The sequence below is a fragment of the Coenobita brevimanus genome, chromosome 43, assembly GCF_032717465.1.
Source record: "Coenobita brevimanus isolate Jiangsu-jjx chromosome 43, ASM3271746v2, whole genome shotgun sequence".
NCBI classification, from domain to species: domain Eukaryota; kingdom Metazoa; phylum Arthropoda; class Malacostraca; order Decapoda; family Coenobitidae; genus Coenobita; species Coenobita brevimanus.
In genome coordinates, this window is record NC_136996.1 from 12,382,315 (window position 1) to 12,404,995 (window position 22,681).

General features: G+C 39.8%; 1 protein-coding gene across 1 annotated transcript in view; it reads right to left on the reverse strand.

The window, feature by feature from the left end:
* LOC145397749 (eukaryotic translation initiation factor 2-alpha kinase 1-like) overlaps nucleotides 1–22,681 on the reverse strand; it is a 136,466-nt gene that overhangs the window by 38,838 nt on the left and 74,947 nt on the right. Inside the window, exon 3 of the mRNA XM_080270771.1 lies at nucleotides 9,642–9,782. Within this exon, the coding sequence (XP_080126897.1) occupies nucleotides 9,642–9,782 (141 nt within the window). The remainder of the gene's footprint in view (nucleotides 1–9,641; nucleotides 9,783–22,681) is intronic.

Sequence of the window (22,681 nt, forward strand, 5' to 3'; positions counted from 1 at the left end):
GGTCTGGTAGGCCTAGGAAAACTTCCCCAAGGTCTGTTAATGTTTTAAAACGTGCAGTGGAGTTTAATCCTTGTGTGAGTGCAAGGAAAATTAAGGAGAGCAACCCGGAAGTGTTTGGTGAGGTGTCAGTGAGAACAGTGTCTCGTAGGGTGCATGAGCTTGGTTACACAAGTCACAGGCCTGTGAAAAGGCCTCTTCTCTCTAGCAGCCAGAGAATTCGTAGGCTTGCCTTTGCTAATAAATATCGAAATTGGGGTGAGGAGCAATGGTTGTCAGTGTTGTGGTCTGATGAGGCAACGTTTAGTGTTACCTGTAACAGAGAAGCATGCAAAGGTAGTGACCCACTTGACCCACGGTATGTAGAAAGCACAGTTAAACATCCTGATTCACTCATGGTATGGGGTTGTTTTTCAGGGAAGGGTTTGGGGAAGCTTGTTGTACTTCCCAAGAACCTCAGAGTGAATCAGGATGTTTACCTGGAGCTTCTGTGTGATCATTTACCAGACTCCTTCGAGCTAACAGGTGCACGAGTGTTTCAGCAGGACGGTGCACTTGCTCACAAGGCCAAATCGGTCACCAATTGGCTTCGTGACTGCGAGGTATCATTCATGACAGACTGGCCAGGAAATAGCCCAGACCTCAACCCGATTGAAAACCTCTGGTACCTCGTAAAGAAGAGTCTCCAAGGGAAGGACGTGAGCTCTCTGCCTAAGCTGGAAGCCGCCATTCGTGACTCCTGGGACAAAATACCCCTCCAGCACCTCAGGAGCCTCGCCCTTTCACTTCCAAGACGTCTCAGGTCCGTGAAGAAACATAAAGGCTACCCTACGAAGCACTAAAGGTAAATAAAATGCATTATTTATATGTTTTTTCAATGTTGAAAGGTTTGTTTCTCAGGAGGGACGCAGGGCGCCCCATACTTCTGACGAGCACTGTAGGTCTCTACTTCAACCAGTTCTTGGTAGAAATCATGATTTTGCTTTTTACCTTTATCCCATTTCTTTTCCAAATTTGTTTTACTGAAGTATGTATCCATTTTGCAATACTTAAAGTGCAAAGCATGTACTTACATTCTCCGTGTTGTGTGTATTTACCTATTTGTATTTACCTATTTGTAGTATACAGGAATTGAGCAATGCTCGTGTTGTCCTGTCTCCATATCCACATTTATCAAGTCTACCTTTACACACATGAATGTTTTTCTCATGCACCACCTCTTTGTCTAAGTCATTCCAAATATTTAAGAATATACCTAATTGTGATATACACGGAATGTACTATGCTCGTGGGTTTCCGTCGCTGTTTCTCAATAAGTCCAATTTAACTTTAAACTCATTTAAGTTTTTAGACTGGACGATCTCTTTGTCCAGGCTATTCCATAAGTCTATACTTCTGTAAGGAAAGCTATATTTCTTGATATCCTTCAAGCAGCTTGACTTTTTCAATTTCATTCCATGTCCTCTTGTTGCTCTCTTATCCCATACAAACAGATCTTCTTTGTCAATTTTATCTACTTCCACCATGGTCCTGAACACCGCAATCATGTCTCCCCTCTGTCTCCTTTCCTCTAACGAAGGCAAATCCAGTTTTTCCAGCCTCTCTCTGTATGACAGGTCTGTCAGACTGGGGACCATCTTGGTTGCTGTTCTTTGTATTCTCTCAATCTTGTTTATATCTTTCTTTTTGTGTGGGGACCACACTACCGCTGCATATTCTAACCTGGGGCGGATCATGGCCACTATCAATTTTTTCATCATTTCCCCATCCATATAATGAAATGCTACTCTTATGTTAGTCAAGAGCTTATAAGTCTCTCCAACTATCTTGTTAATGTGCTTTTCTGGTGACAAACTATCTTGGACCAGCACTCCCAAATCTTTCTCTTCTCTCCTTTTTGTGATTAATTCATTACCCAAAAAATAATTCAGTGATGGTCTCCTGGTACTTTTACCCATTTCCAATATTTTACATTTCTTTACATTAAATTTCATTTCCCACGTCCGGCTCCAATTGTGTATCCTATCCAAATCCTCCTGCAGTATTTTACAATCCTCCTCAACCTCTATCTTCCTCAAGATCTTTACATCATCAGCAAACAGACTCGCATAACTGTTCACTCCATCTACCATATCATTTACGTAAATCAAGAACATTACTGGCGCCAACACTGAGCCTTGAGGGACTCCACTTGTTACTTCCCTCCATCCAGACATCTTTTCCTTTATTACTGTCCTCATTTGTCTGTCTCTCAAAAAGTCTCTCATCCATTCCAGAAGTTTCCCCTTTAGTCCTCCTATATATTCTAGTTTCCACATTAGTCTCTTATGAGGTACCTTGTCAAAGGCTTTCTCTAAGTCTAAGTACACACAATCCACCCAACCATCTCTCTCCTGTACCACATCAATCGCTCTTGAGTAAAAGCTCAACAAGTTTGAAACACATGATCTTCCAATTCTGAATCCAAACTGACATTCAGCCAAAATATTCATCTCTTCCAGATATTTTATCCATCTGTCTTTCAGGATTCTCTCACACAATTTTGCGACCATGCTGGTTAGAGACACTGGTCTATAATTCAGGGGTTCTTCCCTGTTTCCTCCCTTGTAAATTGGTACCACATTTGCCCTCTTCCATTCTTTTGGCAATTTCCCCTCTTCCAGTGAGCATACAATTAAGCTGTGAATTTTATCCGCCAGTTGTTCTCTGCATTCCTTCAGTACCCAATTAGAAATTCCATCAGGTCCTGGGGCTTTCCTTACATCTTGAGTTTCTAGTATACACTACCTGCACCTCCACTTTTATATCTTTCATCACCGGAACATTTCTAATCACTCCCTCCCCTTCCACAAGCTCCTTTTCTTTAGTGAAAACTGACTGGAAACTTTTGTTCATTATTTCTGCTTGCATTTCCGCATCCTTAAAGACCTCTCCATCTACTTTCAGCTTGGTGATTCCTTCCTTTTGTTTCAGTTTGCCATTAACAAATCTATAAAACAGTTTGGGTTCATCCTTGCATTTGTCAATTATACCTTTTTCAAAATTCCTTTCTTCTTCCCTACGTATTCTTGTGTATTCGTTTCTTGTTCTTTTATATTCTTCCTTTGTTCTGTCGTTACATCTCTTTCTCCAATTGTTCCACGCCTTATCTCTCTTTTTTTTGGCTATCATACACCTTCTATTAAACCACTCCTTTTTCCTGTTTTCTTTCCCTCTTACTTTTGGTACAAATTTTTCCACTCCCAAATTATAGAGGTCTAGAAAGATATCCCACTTCCTCTGTATCTCTCTTGTTTCTCTGAATTTTCTCCAATCCGCATTTTCAAAAAAGTTTCTCAATCCTGTAAAATTTGCTTTGCCAAAGTTGTATCTTCCCTGTCTATGAAGCTCGTCTCTTGGCTCGACGTTTCCTATTAACATCTGGAACTCAATGACCATGTGATCACTTTTTCCCAAAGGACAGAGATATTCCAATGATTCTATTACATCGGGTTCTTTGGTGAACAGTAAATCTAACCTTGCTGGTGTGTCCTCACCTCGAAACCGTGTCTCTTCTTTGACCCACTGCGTCATCACATTATTCATTATTATATTTAATAACATAGTACCCCACGAATCCTCGCCGCCTCCCGAGTACCATTCCTCCCAGTTCACCTCTTTACAATTAAAGTCACCCACCAAAATTATATTATTGCTTTTCTCAATTATTTTTTGCAAGTAGCTAGCCATATCTGACAACATCTCATGGTATTCGTCATCCTTCCATGCTCTCGTCTTTGGGGGAACATACACTACCGCCATATCTCTCTTAACATTCTCTCCAGTTTCTAATTTCATATATATCACTTCAGCCCTGCCTTCTCCCATTTCCACAGTATCTACATTTATGTTGTTCTTCACTGCTATCATCACTCCTCCTCCCTTTTTTTCTTCTCTGTCTTTTCTCCACAGTTTGTATTTACCATCTCCCAAATGAACATCAATATCTTCTCTTAATTTGGTCTCTACAAAGCACATGACATCAGGTTCATGTTCTCTCAAGAAATCATTAATTTCGATCCTTGTCGATATGAAACCATCAACATTAGTATATATCACCTTCAAATTATTTTTGACATTATTAATACCCTCTTCTCTCCTACTCTCTGTCCGTACCACTTCCTCAACTTCTGATCTTTCACAACCATCCCCCCTAGTTTCCTTCACTTCTATTTCCTTAAATACCATTTCCTTACTTTCATATCCAATACTCTCCAAAAAAAAGTATTACGTTCTTCCTCTGTCCTCTTATCATTTTTTTCCTTTACTTCTTCCTTTAATGATTTTAAAACTTCTCTTTCTTCTTCATTCAGATCTTTTCTTATTATAATATTTTCCATCCCCGCCTCTTTGCTTAATTTCCAGGTCACTTTAAGTATCTCATTTATTACACTTTCTGATGTAAACTTGACTCTCATTGGTCTTGTTTCCCCTTTCTTATAAGGCCCTATCCTCCTTACTTCCTCAATTTCTTTTACCCACTTGTCTCCTTCGGGGTCAATCTTGCCTAATATTGCCTGTGTGTGTGTGTGTGTGTGTGTGTGTGTGTGTGTGTGTGTGTGTGTGTGTGTGTGTGTGTGTGTGTGTGTGTGTGTGTGTGAGAGAGAGAGAGAGAGAGAGAGAGAGAGAGAGAGAGAATCAAGTCAAGGAAGACAGCAAGACACAACTGTAACTTGTAAGGTACAATTACAGTACATCAGTTTTCTCAATGTATGAGAGAGAGAGAGAGAGAGAGAGAGAAAAAAAAAAACTGACTGAGTCAACGAAGAAAGTGAGACCTATACTGTAGTTTATTTCATGTTTTGTGCATGAGGACTTACAGATTTGCACTCACATTATCAGTCATAATTAATCATATGAGGTCTATTCAGAAAGCATCCACCTTTAGGCTCTAAAAAAATAAATAGTTACCTGTTTAACCAGGACACTTAATCCTCCTCAAAATAGGCCTTTCTGACTTGACACACTTAGTCCAGCATTCTTTCTACTGCCTGAAACATTTTTCAAAGTCAGTTTTCAGTATCTCCTGCGGGTGTTTCATCGCATTCGTCATGATCTCTTCTCTAGGATGAATGTTGCTACATACATGTTTGAGTGTGCAAATCGCGATCCAGACTTTCTGAAGCCTGTTATCACTGGAGATGAGACTTGGGTGTATGGGTACAACCCTGAAACCAAAGCACAGTCGGCCCACTGGAAACATGCAGGGTTGCCTCAGCCAAAAATAACACGACAGGTCCACAGCAAGGTGAAATGCATGTTGACAGTTTTTTTTCAACATCCATGGTGTTGTGCATTACAAATACATGCCAGAAGGTCAGACTGTTAACAAACATTACCATCTAAATGTAATCCCTCATCTTCATGACGCAGTTTGGCGGAAGAGACCTTATCTTTGAAAAGCAGCAAGTTGGAAGCTGCACTGTGACAATGCCCCTGCCCATTCTTTTCAAGTGTTTCAGGAATTTTTGGTGTAGCAGAATGCCCCGCACGTCTGGCAGGTTCCCTACTCACCAGACATGGCTTTGTGCAACTTTTGGTTAGTCACACAGCTCAAATCTTGCTGGAAGGTTCCCAGTTTGAGACAAGAGAAGAGATTATGATGAATGCAATGAAGCACCTGTAAGAGATACCAAAAACCGACTTTTAAAAAATGTTTCAGGCTGTGGAAAGAACACTGGGCTACGTGTGTCAAATCCGGTGTGGCCTACTTTGAGGGAGATTAGTGTCCTAGCTCAACAGTGGCTGAGCTTGGATACTTTCTGAAGAGACCTTATACTTTATGAGAGTTTGACTTATTTAGATATAAATGTGTATTTCAGTTTCAGCCATGAAGATAGATAACACAATAATTCTATATTTAGCCCCTACACCGCGGGCATGTTTACCAATGTTTTGCGTGTGCCGCGGGGTTATTCGGGCTCTGACAGACACTCAAAAAATATTTGCCAAAAATCAGTTATTAGACCCAGAATATTAAAATTATATATGCTTATGGCACATACCTTCAGCTTTCTCCTGGAATGTTTGTTGAGCCTTCGTCAGTTACCGTAGGACTTGTGGAGACCTCTGAAGTTGGGCAACGGTCTCCACTTTACACTTCCCGACAACCCGTAATATGATTACCACAGCCAGATATTAACACTATAAGCACTACTCTATGATTTTCAAGTAGTTTGGGATCCATACTCCAAAAAAAAAACACTGTGAAAGCAATGAAAATTATGAGCGCGTCTGACCATCGCACTTGCGCTAGTTCACTCTTGGTACTCTGTCATTTATTATTCATAAAACCCCTCACACTTTATATTTCTATTACTATATAACACTGATATATATCTACAGTCTTTATCCATAAGTTTCCTTCAGTAGTGTTAGTTTATTGTCACTGTAGGGATTCAATTTCTTTCAGTAAAATACGTAGAATTCACTTTCTCGTACTGTATACTAGCATTGAGAGTGAATGTCACTTTCATCTTCACTCTCATAACTCATAGTATTCAGACATGCTAGAGTGAAACTTTCACTTTCATTACTCCTAGGGTATATACTCGTATTCTTATAATACTACTCATTTACATTTCTATTTACGTTCTCTATTTTATTTACGTTATTTACATTTCTATTTTATTTACACTGTGTTATGCACTGTCACTTGAAGTAACTTATAAAACTATTTTCCATTGTTCATGTATATTTACATTCATTACTTTCACTTGCTGTTTACACATTATTTACAATTCCACTTGCACTGTTTTACTCAATAGCAAGATCGTAGTCACTCTTTTATCAATTGTCAGCCCTTTACCTCTTTCCACACAAGGTTTAGTAGGGGGAAAAGGTCACAGGGCCCTTTGCATGGGGGTGAAAAAGGCCCTGAAGTCAGCAAGAGGAACAGACGTACCTCCTCTTCGGAAGATGAGAGAGAACTGATAAGGGAGGGCCGGGGTAGAGGCCTACTTAGGGGATATTCAGTACTACCAACGTAGCTCTTGAAACAGCTATGTATTTCACTGAAATGACTGGCAGGAAATCTAGACAATACATTATAAATTAGGTAGTTCCAGGTGAATGTAAATATCACTTAGGCTTCTCCCTTCCCTCCTTATATGTATATTTATTACGAAAATAGATTATACGGCATATTTCAAGAGGAAAAAAACAGCGAAAATTAGCGAACGAGTGCACGTGAGGTGTTGTCATGTGATAATTAGCCAATTCCAGGTGTATGGCACTCTCACTTACCTTATTTCTTTCTTGTATATATTATTTGGCATAAGAATAGGGCATAGGGCTTATTTCAATGGATGAAATCAGTGAAAAATTCCAGGGAAGATTTACTTACGGCCGGGCAGGCGAGAGGAGAGGGTAATGGAGGGGGGGTAGGGAGGGGAGTCAAGAACAGGGAGAAATGGCTAAATTGTCAACAATGGATGGGAGTACAGATGAGATTAGGAGTGCTGACTAGTGTTGGACATTGGCAGTACTGATAGATGATACAAGCCCCCACTTGGAAGCCCGGGTGAATTCAAAATAACACAGAATCACAAAAGCGACGCCCCGCGGTATGATCCCTTGCTCCCAAGCGTCACGAAAGTGACGCCCCGCGGTTAAGGGGTTAAGGACCATTTTTAAGAACTGATGACTGGAGTTTTTATTCCTAGTCATGAACAGTGAAGGTGTCAACGTTATAAAGTTCATTACGCAACTTCATTAAGCACCTCTAAGTTTCTTAATAATTAAGCTGTTGTTTGCTATTCTTATGAATGGATATTTGTTGCTGGGGGTTTCACAGCTAATGAAGGCTTCCCTTCCCCATTTAGACAGTGTAAGAGACTAATAATAGCATTTAGTGGCAATGATGACAAAGTATGTGCTTGTGTGACAAACTGTACTTTAGGCCATGATGACCTCTCCATTGTCACAACAGCATGTAATGACAAGAACGTGAACTACAAACCAAGTCAGCACCCATGCAAAAATAAGGCAATTTGAAAACCAACAATAGCAAGATTTTCTTTTTCAATATACCCATACCCCAACTTCTGGCAGTGTTGTGTACCAATAGGAAAATTTGGTCAGCAAGTATGTTGGATACTGAACCAGTTTTCCCCATAAAGTACTGAAGAAAAGCCAGAGATGCATTCCAAGCTGAAACCCAAACTCTCAAATACCTTACTCAATCAACAAAGACTGACACAGAAACACCATGGGTAATGTTTTTAACCACATAAACAATGCTACTGCTAAAAAATGAGACAGCAAACATGACATGCAGGAAGGTAAGGTGGGTGGGATGTGTTGTGTGAGATCCTTCAGTGTAACTGACACACAGGCTGCTGGCAGCGTGCCAAGCAGGGATGGGGCGGGAGCAAGGGAATGGGGAGGTAGACAAGCATGGGTGGGGGAGGGTGAGGGGACTGGAGGGAGACAAGCTGGAGTGGGGAGGGAGACAAGTGGGGGTGGGGGAAGGTGGGGGGATGGGGAGGGAGACAAGCAGGAGTGGAGGAGGGCAAAGGCATAGGAAGGGAGACAAGCAGAGGTGGGGGAGGGAGACAAGTGGGGGTGGGGGAGGGTGGGGGGGACAGGGAGGGCAGGGGGATGGAGAAGGAGACAAGAAACCCAAACTGCCCTACTACACCCCCCACCCAGTCTCATTCAATCACTGACTGACTGACTAACTGACTGACTGACTGACTGACTGACTCTCACTCTCTCTCTCTCTCACACACACACACACACACACACACACACACACACACACACACACACACACGGGAGACAAGCTGGGGTGGGGGAGGGTGGGGGGATGGGGAATTAGGCAACTGTGGGTAGGGGAGAGTGTGTGGGATGGAGAGGGAGACATGCCTGGCAGTGCTGAGTGTGTTGGGGAATCGAGAAGGGATGGAGGGAGAGGAGAGGGGATGGGGGAAGGACAGGGAGAGCCGTGCGCACCACCACATCCCATTCAGACACGCTTGTTTAAAACCTGGGGAGGGGTGGAGTGTTCAGACTAGCGAATCGATGGCTGTTCTGATGGTGGGAATGTTCCCCTATTTCTTTTGTTCAGTCTAGCGAATCACCGGTTACCGCTGCGTCAGAAATCGGGGTATGGGTGTATATATTTTGTTACGCTAACCAGTGAAAGAACATGCTCAGGCAGAGTTTAAAAATGGCTGGATTAGGGGAAATTCAGTTTCTAGGAAGGCAGACAAGGGAGAGAGTACCTGTATTATCATATAAGTGATGTGAGGCTACAGCCTAATAGCTGGCTTTACACAACACTACCAGGCAGGGAACTCAACTACAACACATTAACCAAGTAATCAATATCCTAGCAGAGACAACTACTCATACAGAACTCCTATACATAGCTCATCCTCTTGGGGACTATGTCTCCTCCATTTTCCAGCACTGCATCATATGGAAGGACCTTATTCTGCCTCTGATGAGGCACTGTTTGTCAAAGGAAGGCAGCTGCTTGCTTGTAGATGATGGGTCTGTTTGACCAGACAGACAAATGCAGAGCAACAACAATAACACCCAATGACATACCAAACAGCTTAATTTTATATTAACTGAAAAGGCAATAATATTGTACTTACAACATCCGGCCACTGCTTGAGTAACTCTTGGTCTAAACATTTCTCAGTTTTAAGGGCAGTAATAACATGACTCTTTTCTGACTCAGTTTGAAATGGCTGGAAGAGTTCCAGTAAAATTATCCCCAAATTGTGCATATCACTCTGAAAAAGGAAAGAACTATTATTAAGATGTATGAAGACTATATATAACACACTCATAGCACAGATCATGCATAATAATTACCAATGATACAAGCCCCCTCTCCCACGGATGCTTTACCTCAATAAAAGAACAACCTTTGGTTGTGCAATTTCAAACACAAAATAGGCCTTTAATAAAAACCCACCTTATTTATCTCCCACACTCTAACAGGGGCAGAGTCAATCTCTCAGTATGTGTGTGCATGTATATGTGTGTGTGTTAACCTAACTGAAATATACATGCTTCGAGCTAAGCTCGTCTGTCCTGCTTCCGTATCTCATCATCATCATCATCCGGACCTTCTCTCCTATCCTAGGGCAGGGTGAGGAGTAGCAATGTCCAGACAGACCAAATTTGCCCAATCCAATGGGCCACACTTCCATTCACTTATCATTTAAGCCCATGGAATCCTGGCTCTATCGGATACACCAAAAACATTCATCATGTTCTGTACCTTCACATAAACGTATCCGATAAAGTCAATCCAGACACTGCCACGTTAACCCTCCCAGGCATGTGGACAAAATCGCGTTCCACGTTTTTTTTATGATAAACACATTGACGCAAATCACGTGAAAAAACAGAAAAAAATTCGCCGAATATAAAGTTTTCACCCGATTTGCATCAAATTTTGGTGCGTTCTAGCAAGCCAGTCTCGCCTCCAAACTAAATACTTGGCAACACTGTGACTGCTCTGATGAGACAATACACAGCAGAAAAGCCTCAGTACCTGATGACCAACCAGGCTGAAGGGTAGCGCTGCTGTCAGTCATCCCTTTAAATCTGCCATCTTCCCCCTCCCACCCGAGGCAGAAGCCATTATTGAAATATTGTGATCGCACAGTTTTTTTTTACTATACTGTGAAGTGACTGTGTCTATGGAACATAGATATATTGTTTGTAAAGCATTGGGGCCGTAATCAGCCGTTAGGCCGAGAGGCAGGAGTCTGGTTTGTTATAGTGGGGTTTCCACTCTGCTTCACCCTGCTCATAAATGATGTGAGTATTTTACCTTTATAGTGAAGCCAATACTTATATTTGTGAAACATATAGTGCCTGGATTAGTGAAATAACTGACCTACCATAGCAGGTGTTATGTACGCCATAGAGATATGCCATTGTTGCTAAGGAAACAGGCAGTTACATACGAAATAGACTCAGGAAGGGAACAATAGAGGAGGTTGGGATGGAATCATGTGACAGTGTTTTATATTTCACATGGTTTAGTGTGAAATATACGTATAAAATAGTGCAGGGAGTGTTCATCGAGAAGTATTGCGTGCATTGACTGACTTTGTGCAAACCTAGCACATGGATCCGAGACAACAAGTATGCCGCACAATCACAGACTTCAGTGAAAAGGTATTGTACCAATCTCAGACAGTGCTATATTGCATATGGTTTAGTGTGAAATGTATGTATAAAATAGTGCAGTGAGTGTTCACCGAGAAATACTGAATGCATTGACTGACTTAGCGCAAACCTAGCGCAAGGATCAGAGACATGATTTACACCACACAGCCACATATATATACATACATCAAGCAGCGAATGTTCGGAGAAATCTATTGTGTGCATCGCATGTGTTAGGCAAACGTACCACAAGGAGGAGAGAACAAATACGCCACAGCCACACACACACACACACACACACACACACACACACACACACAGCCAGAGCGAATGGACGTATCTCGACTGCTCCCAGCCACCGCTGCAAACCTTAAGTAGTTTTCAGGAATTATGCTTGTCCTGTCTCCTATGGTCTTGCTTTAAGTTTAAAATACTGTAAGTTAAAATAGACTACCAAAAATGTAAAGATTTATTGGCAGAGAGTATACATGAATGTTTGTTGTATTTCAGTAACAGCAGTTTTTGGTACTGTAACCAATCTCAGACATGGCCGATAATGTAAACACTGAGGGACTCAAATTTCCAGGATTTGATAGTAATACAGTACTAATGTCATGGATTTGGTTAAAACATTGATTATGAGGATTAGTGACCTTGAAAAGAAAGTAGAGAATTTAGTGTTAAAGTACATGTCTGAAAATACCGAGATTACTATACAGAGTCTGATCCAGTCCAATGAGACGGCAAATGAGATCAGGAATTTGAAGCAAGAAAATATCAAATTGAGGAGAAAACTAGAAGAGAGTAGTAATAAAACAGAGAAGCTGAGTACTGTGATAGAAGAGCATAAGGCAAAGTGGGCACATGTAGAAGAAGAACAGAAAGAAGTGGTCAGCTTAAGGGAAATAATTCCAGAAGAAAGGGAAATGAACAAGAAAAAAATGGAAGAAGATGTAGTGAAAATCTATCTATCTATCTATTGCCAGACACCTCAATCCCGTTTGGGATGGCCACAAACAAATTGCCTCCACGTTGTCCTGTCCCCCGCCATTTCACTGCCCTGCTCCCAACTCACACCCCCCTCAAGAAAATGGAAGAAATTTAATCCTTCTTTGAGAACGTAGAGTAAGTTTCTTCCATTCTCCTGAAATCAATTTATTTTCCTTAAAGATGTGAAGATAATCGTCTGGCGCACCTTGCAATGTGTTATTTAGCTTCCTAAACCCATGCTATGATTCGCTATGAGTCATGGAAGAACTGATAAAGTTACAGTGCATTTACCAAATGGGCGAAACCATCTGAGATAAAGCGACCCCCTGACTGCTTGGAATCGTAGTGTAGAGTCGTCTAAACATACCAGTGACCTTCGTTCCCTCACCATATTTTTTTTTTTTTTTTTTTTTTAGCTCACACTAACTTGACATCACTGACATCGGTACTGTAAAGGGTTGTTTAATGCCAGAGGTTATTAAGGGGTTAATGGGATACATTTCTGTTTGCATCAATACTCTTTCACATATAAACACAAAAACGAACAAAAGAATGAGTGCTAAATGTACGTTCAACTTTCATCAGAATGACCTTACCAATTCATATTCCCCCAGTTTATTTTATGTATTTTTTTGACTTTAGGTTAGGTTAGGTTTGGTTAAATTATTAGGTAAAGTTAAACTCGGTTACATTAGGTATAGTTAAACACTTAGGACAGTCCCTTCCACCATTATGCTGAGGAATCAAAATACAAGAGCTGTCACAGCCATACAGCTAAAAACAACGGGGAAACTGATTTAACACGCAACATTTATTTATGGGTAATGCATTACAGTATGAGTGGTTCATGGGCTACGCAATTAGCGGTAAATGTCATTTTCAGGAAGGCGTCAAGAATGATCGAATTTCAAGAATTAGCGAGGGGGCTTGGAATGTAACCCTCGCTAATTTGGGGGGATGGTTACTGTACTGTATATACTGTGCAATATTGTAATCAGTACAGTACTGTACCTGATTACAGTGAACATATAGAAGTGTAATGAAACATTAGGCCTACAAGTCACAGATAACATTTCCTTGACTGCCGAGATTATTCCAGACATCTGCCGAACAATCAAAGATTTTCGTAAATGGGACTATTTCTCAAAACAGCCGCAATGTCGGATCAACCGAATAATCAGCTGCCGAATAATAGGACTTTTACTGTAAACGATATACTTAAAGTGACCTGGAAACTAGGCAAAGAGGCAGGGATGGAAAATATTATAATAAGAAAAGATTTGAATGAAGAAGAAAGAGTAGTTTTAAAATCACTGAAGGAACAAGTAAAGGGAAAAAATGATAAGAGGACAGAGGAAGAATGTAAAACTTTTTTTGATGAGTGATGGATATGAAAGTAAAGATGTGGTATGTGAGGAAACAGGAGTGAAGGAAACTAAGGGGGATGGCTATGAAAAATCAGAAATCGAGGAAGTGGTACCGATAGAGAGAAGGAGAGAAGAGGGTATAAAAAACATCAAAAATAATTTGAAGGTGGTATATACAGTAATCCCCGTACTTTCTGGACGCCCACTTTCCGGACATCCCCACTTACCGGATATTTTGGTCACAGGATCCAATATTCCCAAAATGGGCCAACAATCGCAAAAAATTTGAAAAAAATCCGACTTTTTTCCCACCCGTAATTTGAAACTGCCGTGTGGCAACGAACAGCTGTTACACCATGGTCCCTTCACCCCTTCCTTCCTCCCCCCTCCCCCCTCCCCTGTCAGGGTTGCCATTTGGTATTTTTCATTTCCAAATGTGGGCCAATTTGGTAATGAAAAATTCGTTTGGTAATGAATCAGAATAATACAATACCAAACGGATTTTTCACATGTACAAGGATACACAGGATGGAGATGGTGGATTGATTGCTCTTCCTGATTAATTTGGTAGCTACATAGCGTGATAATAATCAACATGCTGTTAATTATAAGAAGAGTGATTACACGTATTTCCACTTGTATATATATTAGTGAAGAATAGATGCTAGCTTTACGAATTTGGTAATGAAAAGTTAAAAATGGTAATGAAAATTGAGGAGTTTGGTAATGTGGCCGTTAAATCTGGCAACTCTGTTACCGCATCATCAACAGTCACAGCCTAACTCCGATCGAGAGCAGATGCTTATCGCAATGCAAGCCACATGTGCTCGTTTTTTGTGAATAAAGAGTGAATAAACTCCAATACCTTGCCATTAGAACACACGGGAATTTACAGTGTTGTGCAGTGTTAAGAAATTAGAACTTAGAGTGAAAAGGATTAACTGTGGAGTGCAAACGGATGGTTCAAACCAGTCCAGGAGCCAGGGACTTGTTGTAAGTACCAAGAATGTTTAATATTGTATAAACTCACCTCTAAAACTCATTCTCTGGTTCTTTTGCATTTATTTCAGTCTTTTATGTCCCTGATAGGTGTTATTTGGGTCTTAAAAAGGTGCTATGCATTTCCAGAGGGAGTTGTATTGGTGTTTTTCTGAGATAGGGTCCATAACTACCAGTCCAGGAGCCAGGGACTTGTTGTAAGTACTCAGAATGTTTAATATTGTATAAACTCACCTCCAAAACCTCATTCTCTGGTTCTTTTGCATTTATTTCAGTCTTTTATGTCCCTTATTGGTGTGATTTGGGTCTTAAATAGGTGCTATGCATGTCCAGAGGGAGTTGTATAGGTGTTTTTCTGAGTTAGGGTCCATAAGTACAAGTCCAGGAGGCTGGGGCCCACTATCCAGACGGGACCACTTTCCGGACATGCCTTTGGCTCTATTACATCAGATAGTGGGGGGATTACTGTACTAATGTTGATGGTTTAATATCGGCAAGGCTTGAAAATAACAATTTCTTGAGGGAACATGAACCTAATGTCATGTGCTTTGCAGAGACTAAGTTAAGAGAAGATATTGATGTTCATTTGGGAGATGGTAAAAACAAACTGTGGAGACGAGACAGAAAAGAAAAAATGGAAGGAGGAGTGATGATAGCAGTGAAGAACAACATAAATTTACATACTGTGGAAATGGGAGAAGGCAGGGCTAAAGTGATATATATGAAATTACAAAACTGGAGAGAATGGCAAGTGAGATATGGTGGTAGTGTATGTTCCCCCAAAGACAAGAGCATGGAATGATGACAAATACCAGGAAATGTTGTCAGATATGGCTATTTTTTTACAAAAAAATAATTGAGAAAAGCAACAATATAATTTGGGTAGGTGACTTTAACTGCAAAGAAGTGAACTGGGAGGAATGGGACTCAGGAGGCAGCGAAGATTCGTGGGGGACTATATGATTAAATAAAATAATGAATAATGTGATGACGCGATGGGTCAAAGAAGAGACACAGTTCCGAGGTGAGGACACACCAGCAAGGTTAGACTTACTGATTACCAAAGAACCCGATGTAATAGAATCATTGAAATATTTCTGTCCTATAGGAAAAAGTGATCATGTGGTCACTGAATTCCAGATGATAATAGGAAACATCAAGAGAAGAGACGAGCTTTATAGGCAGGGAAGATACAACTTTGGGAAAGCAAATTTTACAAGACTGAGAAAATTTTTCGAACATGTGGATAGGAGAAAATTCAGAGAAACAAGAGAGATACAGAGGAAGTGGGATATTTTTCCAGACCTCTATAATTTGGGAGTGGAAAAATTTGTACCTAGAGTAAGGGGGAATGAAAACAGGAAAAAGGAGTGGTTTAATAGAGGGTGTATGATAGCAAAAAAAGAGAGAGATAAGGCGTGGAACAACTGGAGAAAGAGAGGTAACAACAGAACAAAGGAAGAATATAAAAGAACTAGAAATGAATACACAAGAATATGTAGAGAAGAAGAAAGGAATTTTGAAAAAGGTATAATAGACAAATGTACGGATGAACCCAAACTGTTTTACAAATTTGTTAATGGCAAACTGAAACAAACGGAAGGAATCACCAAACTGAAAGTAAAAGGAGAGGTCTATAAAGATGCAGCAGTGCAATCCGAAATAATGAACAAATATTTCCAATCGGTTTTCACTGATGAAAAGGAGTTTGTGGAAGAGGAGTGAGTGATTAGAAATGTACCGGTGATAGAAGATATAAAAGTGGAGGTACGGGAAGTGTATAAATTACTGGAAACTCAAGATGTAAGGAAAGCTCCAGGACCTGATGGAATTTCTAATTGGGTACTGAAGGAATGCGGAGAACAACTAGCTGATAAAATTCAGAGTTTAATTGTGTGTTCTCTGGAAGAGGAGAAAGTGCCACAAGAATGGAAGAGGGCAAATGTGGTACCAATTTATAAGGGAGGAAACAGGGAAGAACTCCTGAATTATAGACCAGTGTCTCTAACCAGCATGGTCACAAAATTGTGTGAGAGAATCCTGAAAGATAGATGGATAAAATATCTAGAAGTGATGAATATTTTGGTTGAATGTCAGTTTGGATTCAGAAGTGGAAGGTCATGTGTTTCCAACTTGTTGAGTTTTTACTCAAGACCGATTGACATGCTACAGGAAAGAGATGGTTCGGTGGATTGTGTGTACTTAGACTTAGAGAAGGCCTTCGACAAGGTACCTCATAAGAGACTAATGTGAAAACTAGAGTATATAGGAGGACTGAAGGGGAAACTCCTGGAATGGATGAGAGACTTTTTGAAAGACAGACAAATGAGGACAGTAATAAAGCATAGGATGTCTGGATGGAGGGAAGTAACAAGCTGAGTCCCTCAAGGCTCGGTGTTGGCACCAGTAATGTTCCTGATTTACGTAAATGATATGGTAGATGGAGTGAACCGTTATGCAAGTCTGTTTGCTGATGATGTAAAGATCTTGAGGAAGGTAAAGGTTGAGGAGGATTGTAAAATGCTGCAGAAAGATCTGGATAGGATACATGATTGGAGCCGGATGTGGGATGTGAAATTTAATGTAAAGAAATGTAAAATATTGGAAATGGGTAAAAGTACCAGGAGGCCATCAAAGAATTATTTGTTGGGTAATGAATTAATCACAAAAACGAGAGAAGAGAAAGATTTGGGAGTGCTGGTCCAAGATGGTTTGTCACCTGAAAAACATATTAACAAGACAGTTAGATAGACATATAAACTCCTGATTATTATAAGAGTAGCTTTTCATTATATGGATGAGATGATGAAAAAATTGATAGTGGCCATGATCCGCCCCAGGTTAGAATATGCAGTGGTAGTGTGGTTGCCACACAAAAAGAAAGATATAAACAAGATTGAGAGAATACAAAGAACAGCAACTAAGATGGTCCCCAGTCTGGCAGATCTGTTGTGCAAAGAGAGGCTGGAAAAGCTGGATTTGCCTTCCATAGAGGAAAGGAGAAAGAGGGGTGACATGATTGCAGTGTTCAGGACCATGATAGGAGTAGATAAAATCGACCGAGAAGATCTGTTTGTATGGGATAAGAGAGTAACAAGAGGACACGGAATGAAATAGAAGTCAAGCTGCTTAAAGGCTATTAACCCTCTCAGGCACAGTCACGTGATTCGCGTTTCATGGGGATTGAGTTCAAGATAATTAGTCACTCGAATTGGGTTTCTAAGCACAAAAAAATTAGCCAAAAATAAAGTTTCTGGCAAAATCGCATCAAATTCTGACGCATTGTAGCGAATACTGCTTTTTCCAATGGTAAGGCATTGGCAACACTGAGCTGCCTCACTGGGCCCAGCACGTAGCGATATACCTCAGTCTCTTCCAAGCAGCCAGGCGGAGGGTTGCGGTGTCTTCAGTCCCTTTAAACTCCTACTAATTCTCCTCCTCCTACCCGAGCCGAAGCCCCTATGGACTCAGTGTGATAATGCAATATTTGTGAGCATATTTGTATGTGATATTGTCGATGGAACATAGATATATGTCACGAAAAGGAACTGTGTCCATTATGAAGCGTTAGGCTTACGAGCCTATATGCGTGTTCACTGTTGCGGGGTTTCGCCTCTCGCCCTCCCCAAGGCCCATGGCGTGATTACAAATACTGTACGTATATAATGAAGCCAATGCCTAAAGTGTATTTTGTGTGAAAGATATTGTGGCTGGCTTGGTGAAATTATGGAACCATAGTGTGGAATGGGGCAGGCATCACATACAGCTTTTATAGTCGGGAAGGAAGAATTAGAGGTGTTTAGTGATGGAATTATTGTGATTCTGATAGTGAAAATGTGTATGGAATTGTGTGAAATATACGTCAAACATGCTGCGGGTGTTCGTGAAGGAGTGTGGTGTGTGCCAGTACAATAGAGTCGCAGTGAGTCTTCACAAAGAAATATTTCATGCATTCACTGACTTAGCTAAAACAAAACGCAAGTGTCAGAGACAAGAAATATGCCACAGCCACATATACATACATATGTCGTGCAGCGAATGTTTGTGGAGAAATCTATTGTGTGGATCGCATGTGTTTTAGGCAAATGTATCACAAGGAGAGAAGAAAATATGCCGCACCCACAGACACACACACACACACACGCACACACACACACCCACATCCACACGCTCACCCACATGCACACGCTCACCCACACGCACACGCTCACTTACACACGCACAAGCTCAACCAAACACACAGTGGGAGTCACAGATAGCAGACGTGCGACCTCGGCACTCCGAACCAGCACGGCCAGTACCATTACCTAAATTAGTATCTTTATATGAGTCAAGCTGTGTACCAGGTTAGACTAAATGATTTTTCATTATTAAAAAAAAAAAAAAAATAAGAAGTTTAAACAAAACTTGTTCAAACAGAAAAGAGAACCAAGAGGTGAAAGAATGCACTCAGTCAGCTGAGGTGTGTTTAGACTACAGCTGCACGGGGTATGTAAGTACATGTACTCTGTGCTTTTAGTATTGCAAAATGGACACATACTTTAGTAAAGCAAATTTGGAAAAGAAAAGGGATAAAGGTAGAAAGCAAGATGATGATTTCTACCAAGAACTGGTTGAAGTGGAGAATCACAATAGACTGGTTGAACGTGTACACAAACTAGAAATGGCTTTCAAAAATGAAATTGATGAAATAAAGAAGCAGATGCACTTGCAAAAGGAAGAAATAGAAAAACTAGGAAGGGAGGCCAACAAGAAAGACACAACCATCAGTGAACTAACAGTGGAATTGAGTACACTTAGGAAGAAAATGAGTGAAATGGCAAGTACAGTAGTCAATCACGAGAGTGTTATGGAAGAGTTCAAAAATGATACAGAGACAATTAGGCAAGTAAGCAGTCTGACAGACCAAAGCAGTGATATTAAGGAGAAGATAACACAGGTGAATGAGCTGTGCAAAGCTACAAAAATGATGTGGAAACCATGTATGCTGAAATGGTGAAAGTAAAGAACGACTTAGAAACAAGGGTGGAGGAAAAAAGCATTAAACAGGAAGTGAAGAGAATAATCCAAAACAATCCAAAATTAGTCAGAGATTCAGTAGATATAAACAAATCTATAGTAATCACTGGTATAGAAAAGGAAGAAGTAAAAAAGCAAGATCACAAGAGACAAAAAGGAGATGGCAAATGTAATGAGCTTACTGAAAGAAGTATCTGAGGAAATCTGTACTAAAGACATAGAGGAACACAAAAGGTTAGGGAAATACGAGAAAAGCAAGACAAGACCTCTAAAGGTGACTTTCCAGAGTGTAAACACTGTGGAGGAGATACTAAAAAATGCAAAGAATCTTTTGGAACAAGAAGAATTCAAAAATGTATGGATAAAAAGATGCCTAACACAAGAGGAACTAGAATTACTGAAAGAGAAGAGAGAGGAAGCAAAAACAAAAAATGAGGGACGATCAGAAGAGGAGAAGAACAAATTTTTTTTACAAAGTAATAGGATTGCAGGTGTGAAAGTGGTATATAAACAGGATGGAATAAAAAGGAGGAAGGTAGTAAAACCATGTCATGACAAGTATATAAACAAGATGATAAAGTTGATGTACTCAAATGTGGATGGAATGGTATCTAAATTACTAGAGATGAATGATTATGTCAGAGAAAATGAACCACAAATAATATGCCTAACTGAAACAAAAGTAACACCAAGGATATCCAATGACATATTAAACTTAGAGGAATACAATATATGAAGAAGAGACAGAAATTTAAAAAAAGGAGGAGGAATTATAATATTAACTAAGAAAAATCTAAAAGTCAATGAAATAAAACTAGATATACCATCACAAGTAGAACTGATTGTAGTAGAGATCAACACATCTGAAGGGAAAGTAATTGTACCCAATTTGTACATGCCACCCAGATCAAACACATGGGAAAGAGATGAATATGAGGACCTGGCAGAGAGTACAATTCAGAGTTTAAGATCATTACTACATAAAATGGAAGAGAAATCGGAAAGAATTATACTAACTGGAGATTTTAATAAAAATATAAATTGGAATACTCTAGATATATTTAGCCAAGAAAACTGTTGGAACCAAAAGCTCCTGGATCTCGTGCAAGAGTTTTTCCTAACGCAACATGTGAGGGAAACCACCAGAAAAAGAGGACTCAATGTACCTTCAGTGCTAGATCTAATATTTACTAGGCAAGAAAATGATATTGACAGTTTTGTATATCACCCTCCACTCGGCAAAAGCGATCATGCAGTACTAAATTACAACTTCAGGATAGCATATGATATAGTTAACAGCAATGAAGTGCCTAAACTATAAAAGGGGAAATTATCAAGACCTAAAGAAGTATTTCTTAGAAGTGGATTGGGAAAATGAGCTTAGAGGACAAGATTTAAATGCTGTATATAAAAAATTCTGTGAATTTTATGAAATAGGAGTCCAGAAGTACATTCCACAGCACAAAGAAGCAGATAAGAAAATACAGAAATGGTTCAATACAGAATGTAAAAAATCAAAAGAAAGAAAAGATTTGTTGTGGAATAGATACAGAAGACACAATAGTGAAAGGACGTATAATAATTACAAACAGGCAAAAAACGAAAATACAAGAATAAGGAGGGAAGCCCAAAAACAGTTTGAGGAGGATATAATAAATAAAAGTAGTGATCAACCAAAGCTGTTTTACAGCTACATCAGAAGCAAAACCAAAGTTTCATTCATTCATTCATTCACTGCCAGACGCAATGTATCCCAAACGGGGTGGCCAAGGGCTTAGAGTTAATTGTTTTACAGGGAGGGGCACTAATCCTCCACCAACCCCACTGTACACGTAGGGAGAACATTATGCCAACAGCATCTGGTGTTCCCAGGCGGTCATTCATCCAAGTACTAACCAGACCCAACATTGCTTAAACCAAAGTAAAAGATATAATACAATCCATTACGGATGAGGGAATCACTTAAATACAAGAGAAAGATATTTGTGAAGCACTAAATAAGAATTTCCAATTAGTCTTTACAAAAGAAAAAAATTTTGAAAGGGACTATGTGGAACATGCATGTCCACACATACTACCAGATATACAAATAGAAGAAAAAGTAATACAGGAGGAGTTAAGTAAATTAGACAGAGGAAAAGCAAGTGGTCCTGATGAAATTTCATGTTGGGTACTACGAGAATGTGCAAAGGAGTTAAGTAAACCATTATTTTTAATTTTCAAGAAATCCTTGAGTCAAGGTAAACTACCTGATATTTGGAAGAAAGCAAATATTGTCCCCTTATTCAAGAAAGGAAATAGACAAAATCCACTCAACTACCGACCAGTATCAATGATCAGTGTTGTACGCAAGGTATTAGAAAAGCTTATAAGAAAAGCTTGGGTAAATCATCCAGAAGAACACAGTATGATGACAGAAAGACAGTTTGGTTTCAGAAAAGGAAAATCATGTGTTACTAATCTGTTGAGCTACTATGACAGAGTAACAAACATAATACAGGAAAGAGAAGGATGGGTGGACAGTATCTATTTAGATTTCAAGAAAGCTTTTGACACAGTACCACACCAAAGACTTTTATGGAAACCGTACCATCAAGGAGGAATTTGAGGCAAACTGTTTTGTTGGATGCAAAATTTTCTCATAAAAAGAGAAATGAGAACAGTACTAAGAGGAAACTACTCATCATGGAAAGAAGTGACTAGTGGAGTACCACAGGGTTCAGTGCTGGCACCAATCATGTTTTTAGTGTATATAAATGATATAAACAGTAACACTGGAAATGAGAGCTATCTGAATATGTTTGCAGATGATGCAAAAATACAAAGGAGAATTACTAACACAGACTCTTGTAAAAAGCTACAAGAAGAATTAAATAAACTTCATGAATGGAGTAATACATGGCAAATGGAATTCAATGTGGACAAGTGTCATGTAATCAAGTTTGGTAAAAGTGGAAAAAGACCTGACTGAGATTATAAGTTAGGAAATAAAACCCTACACACATCAGAAAGAGAGAAGGACCTAGGTGTGATTATCAATAACAAACTATCTCCGGCTGACCACATCAGCAAGAAAGTATGGAACATGTATACGCTGCTTGCAAATATGAGAATAGTATTCACATACATAA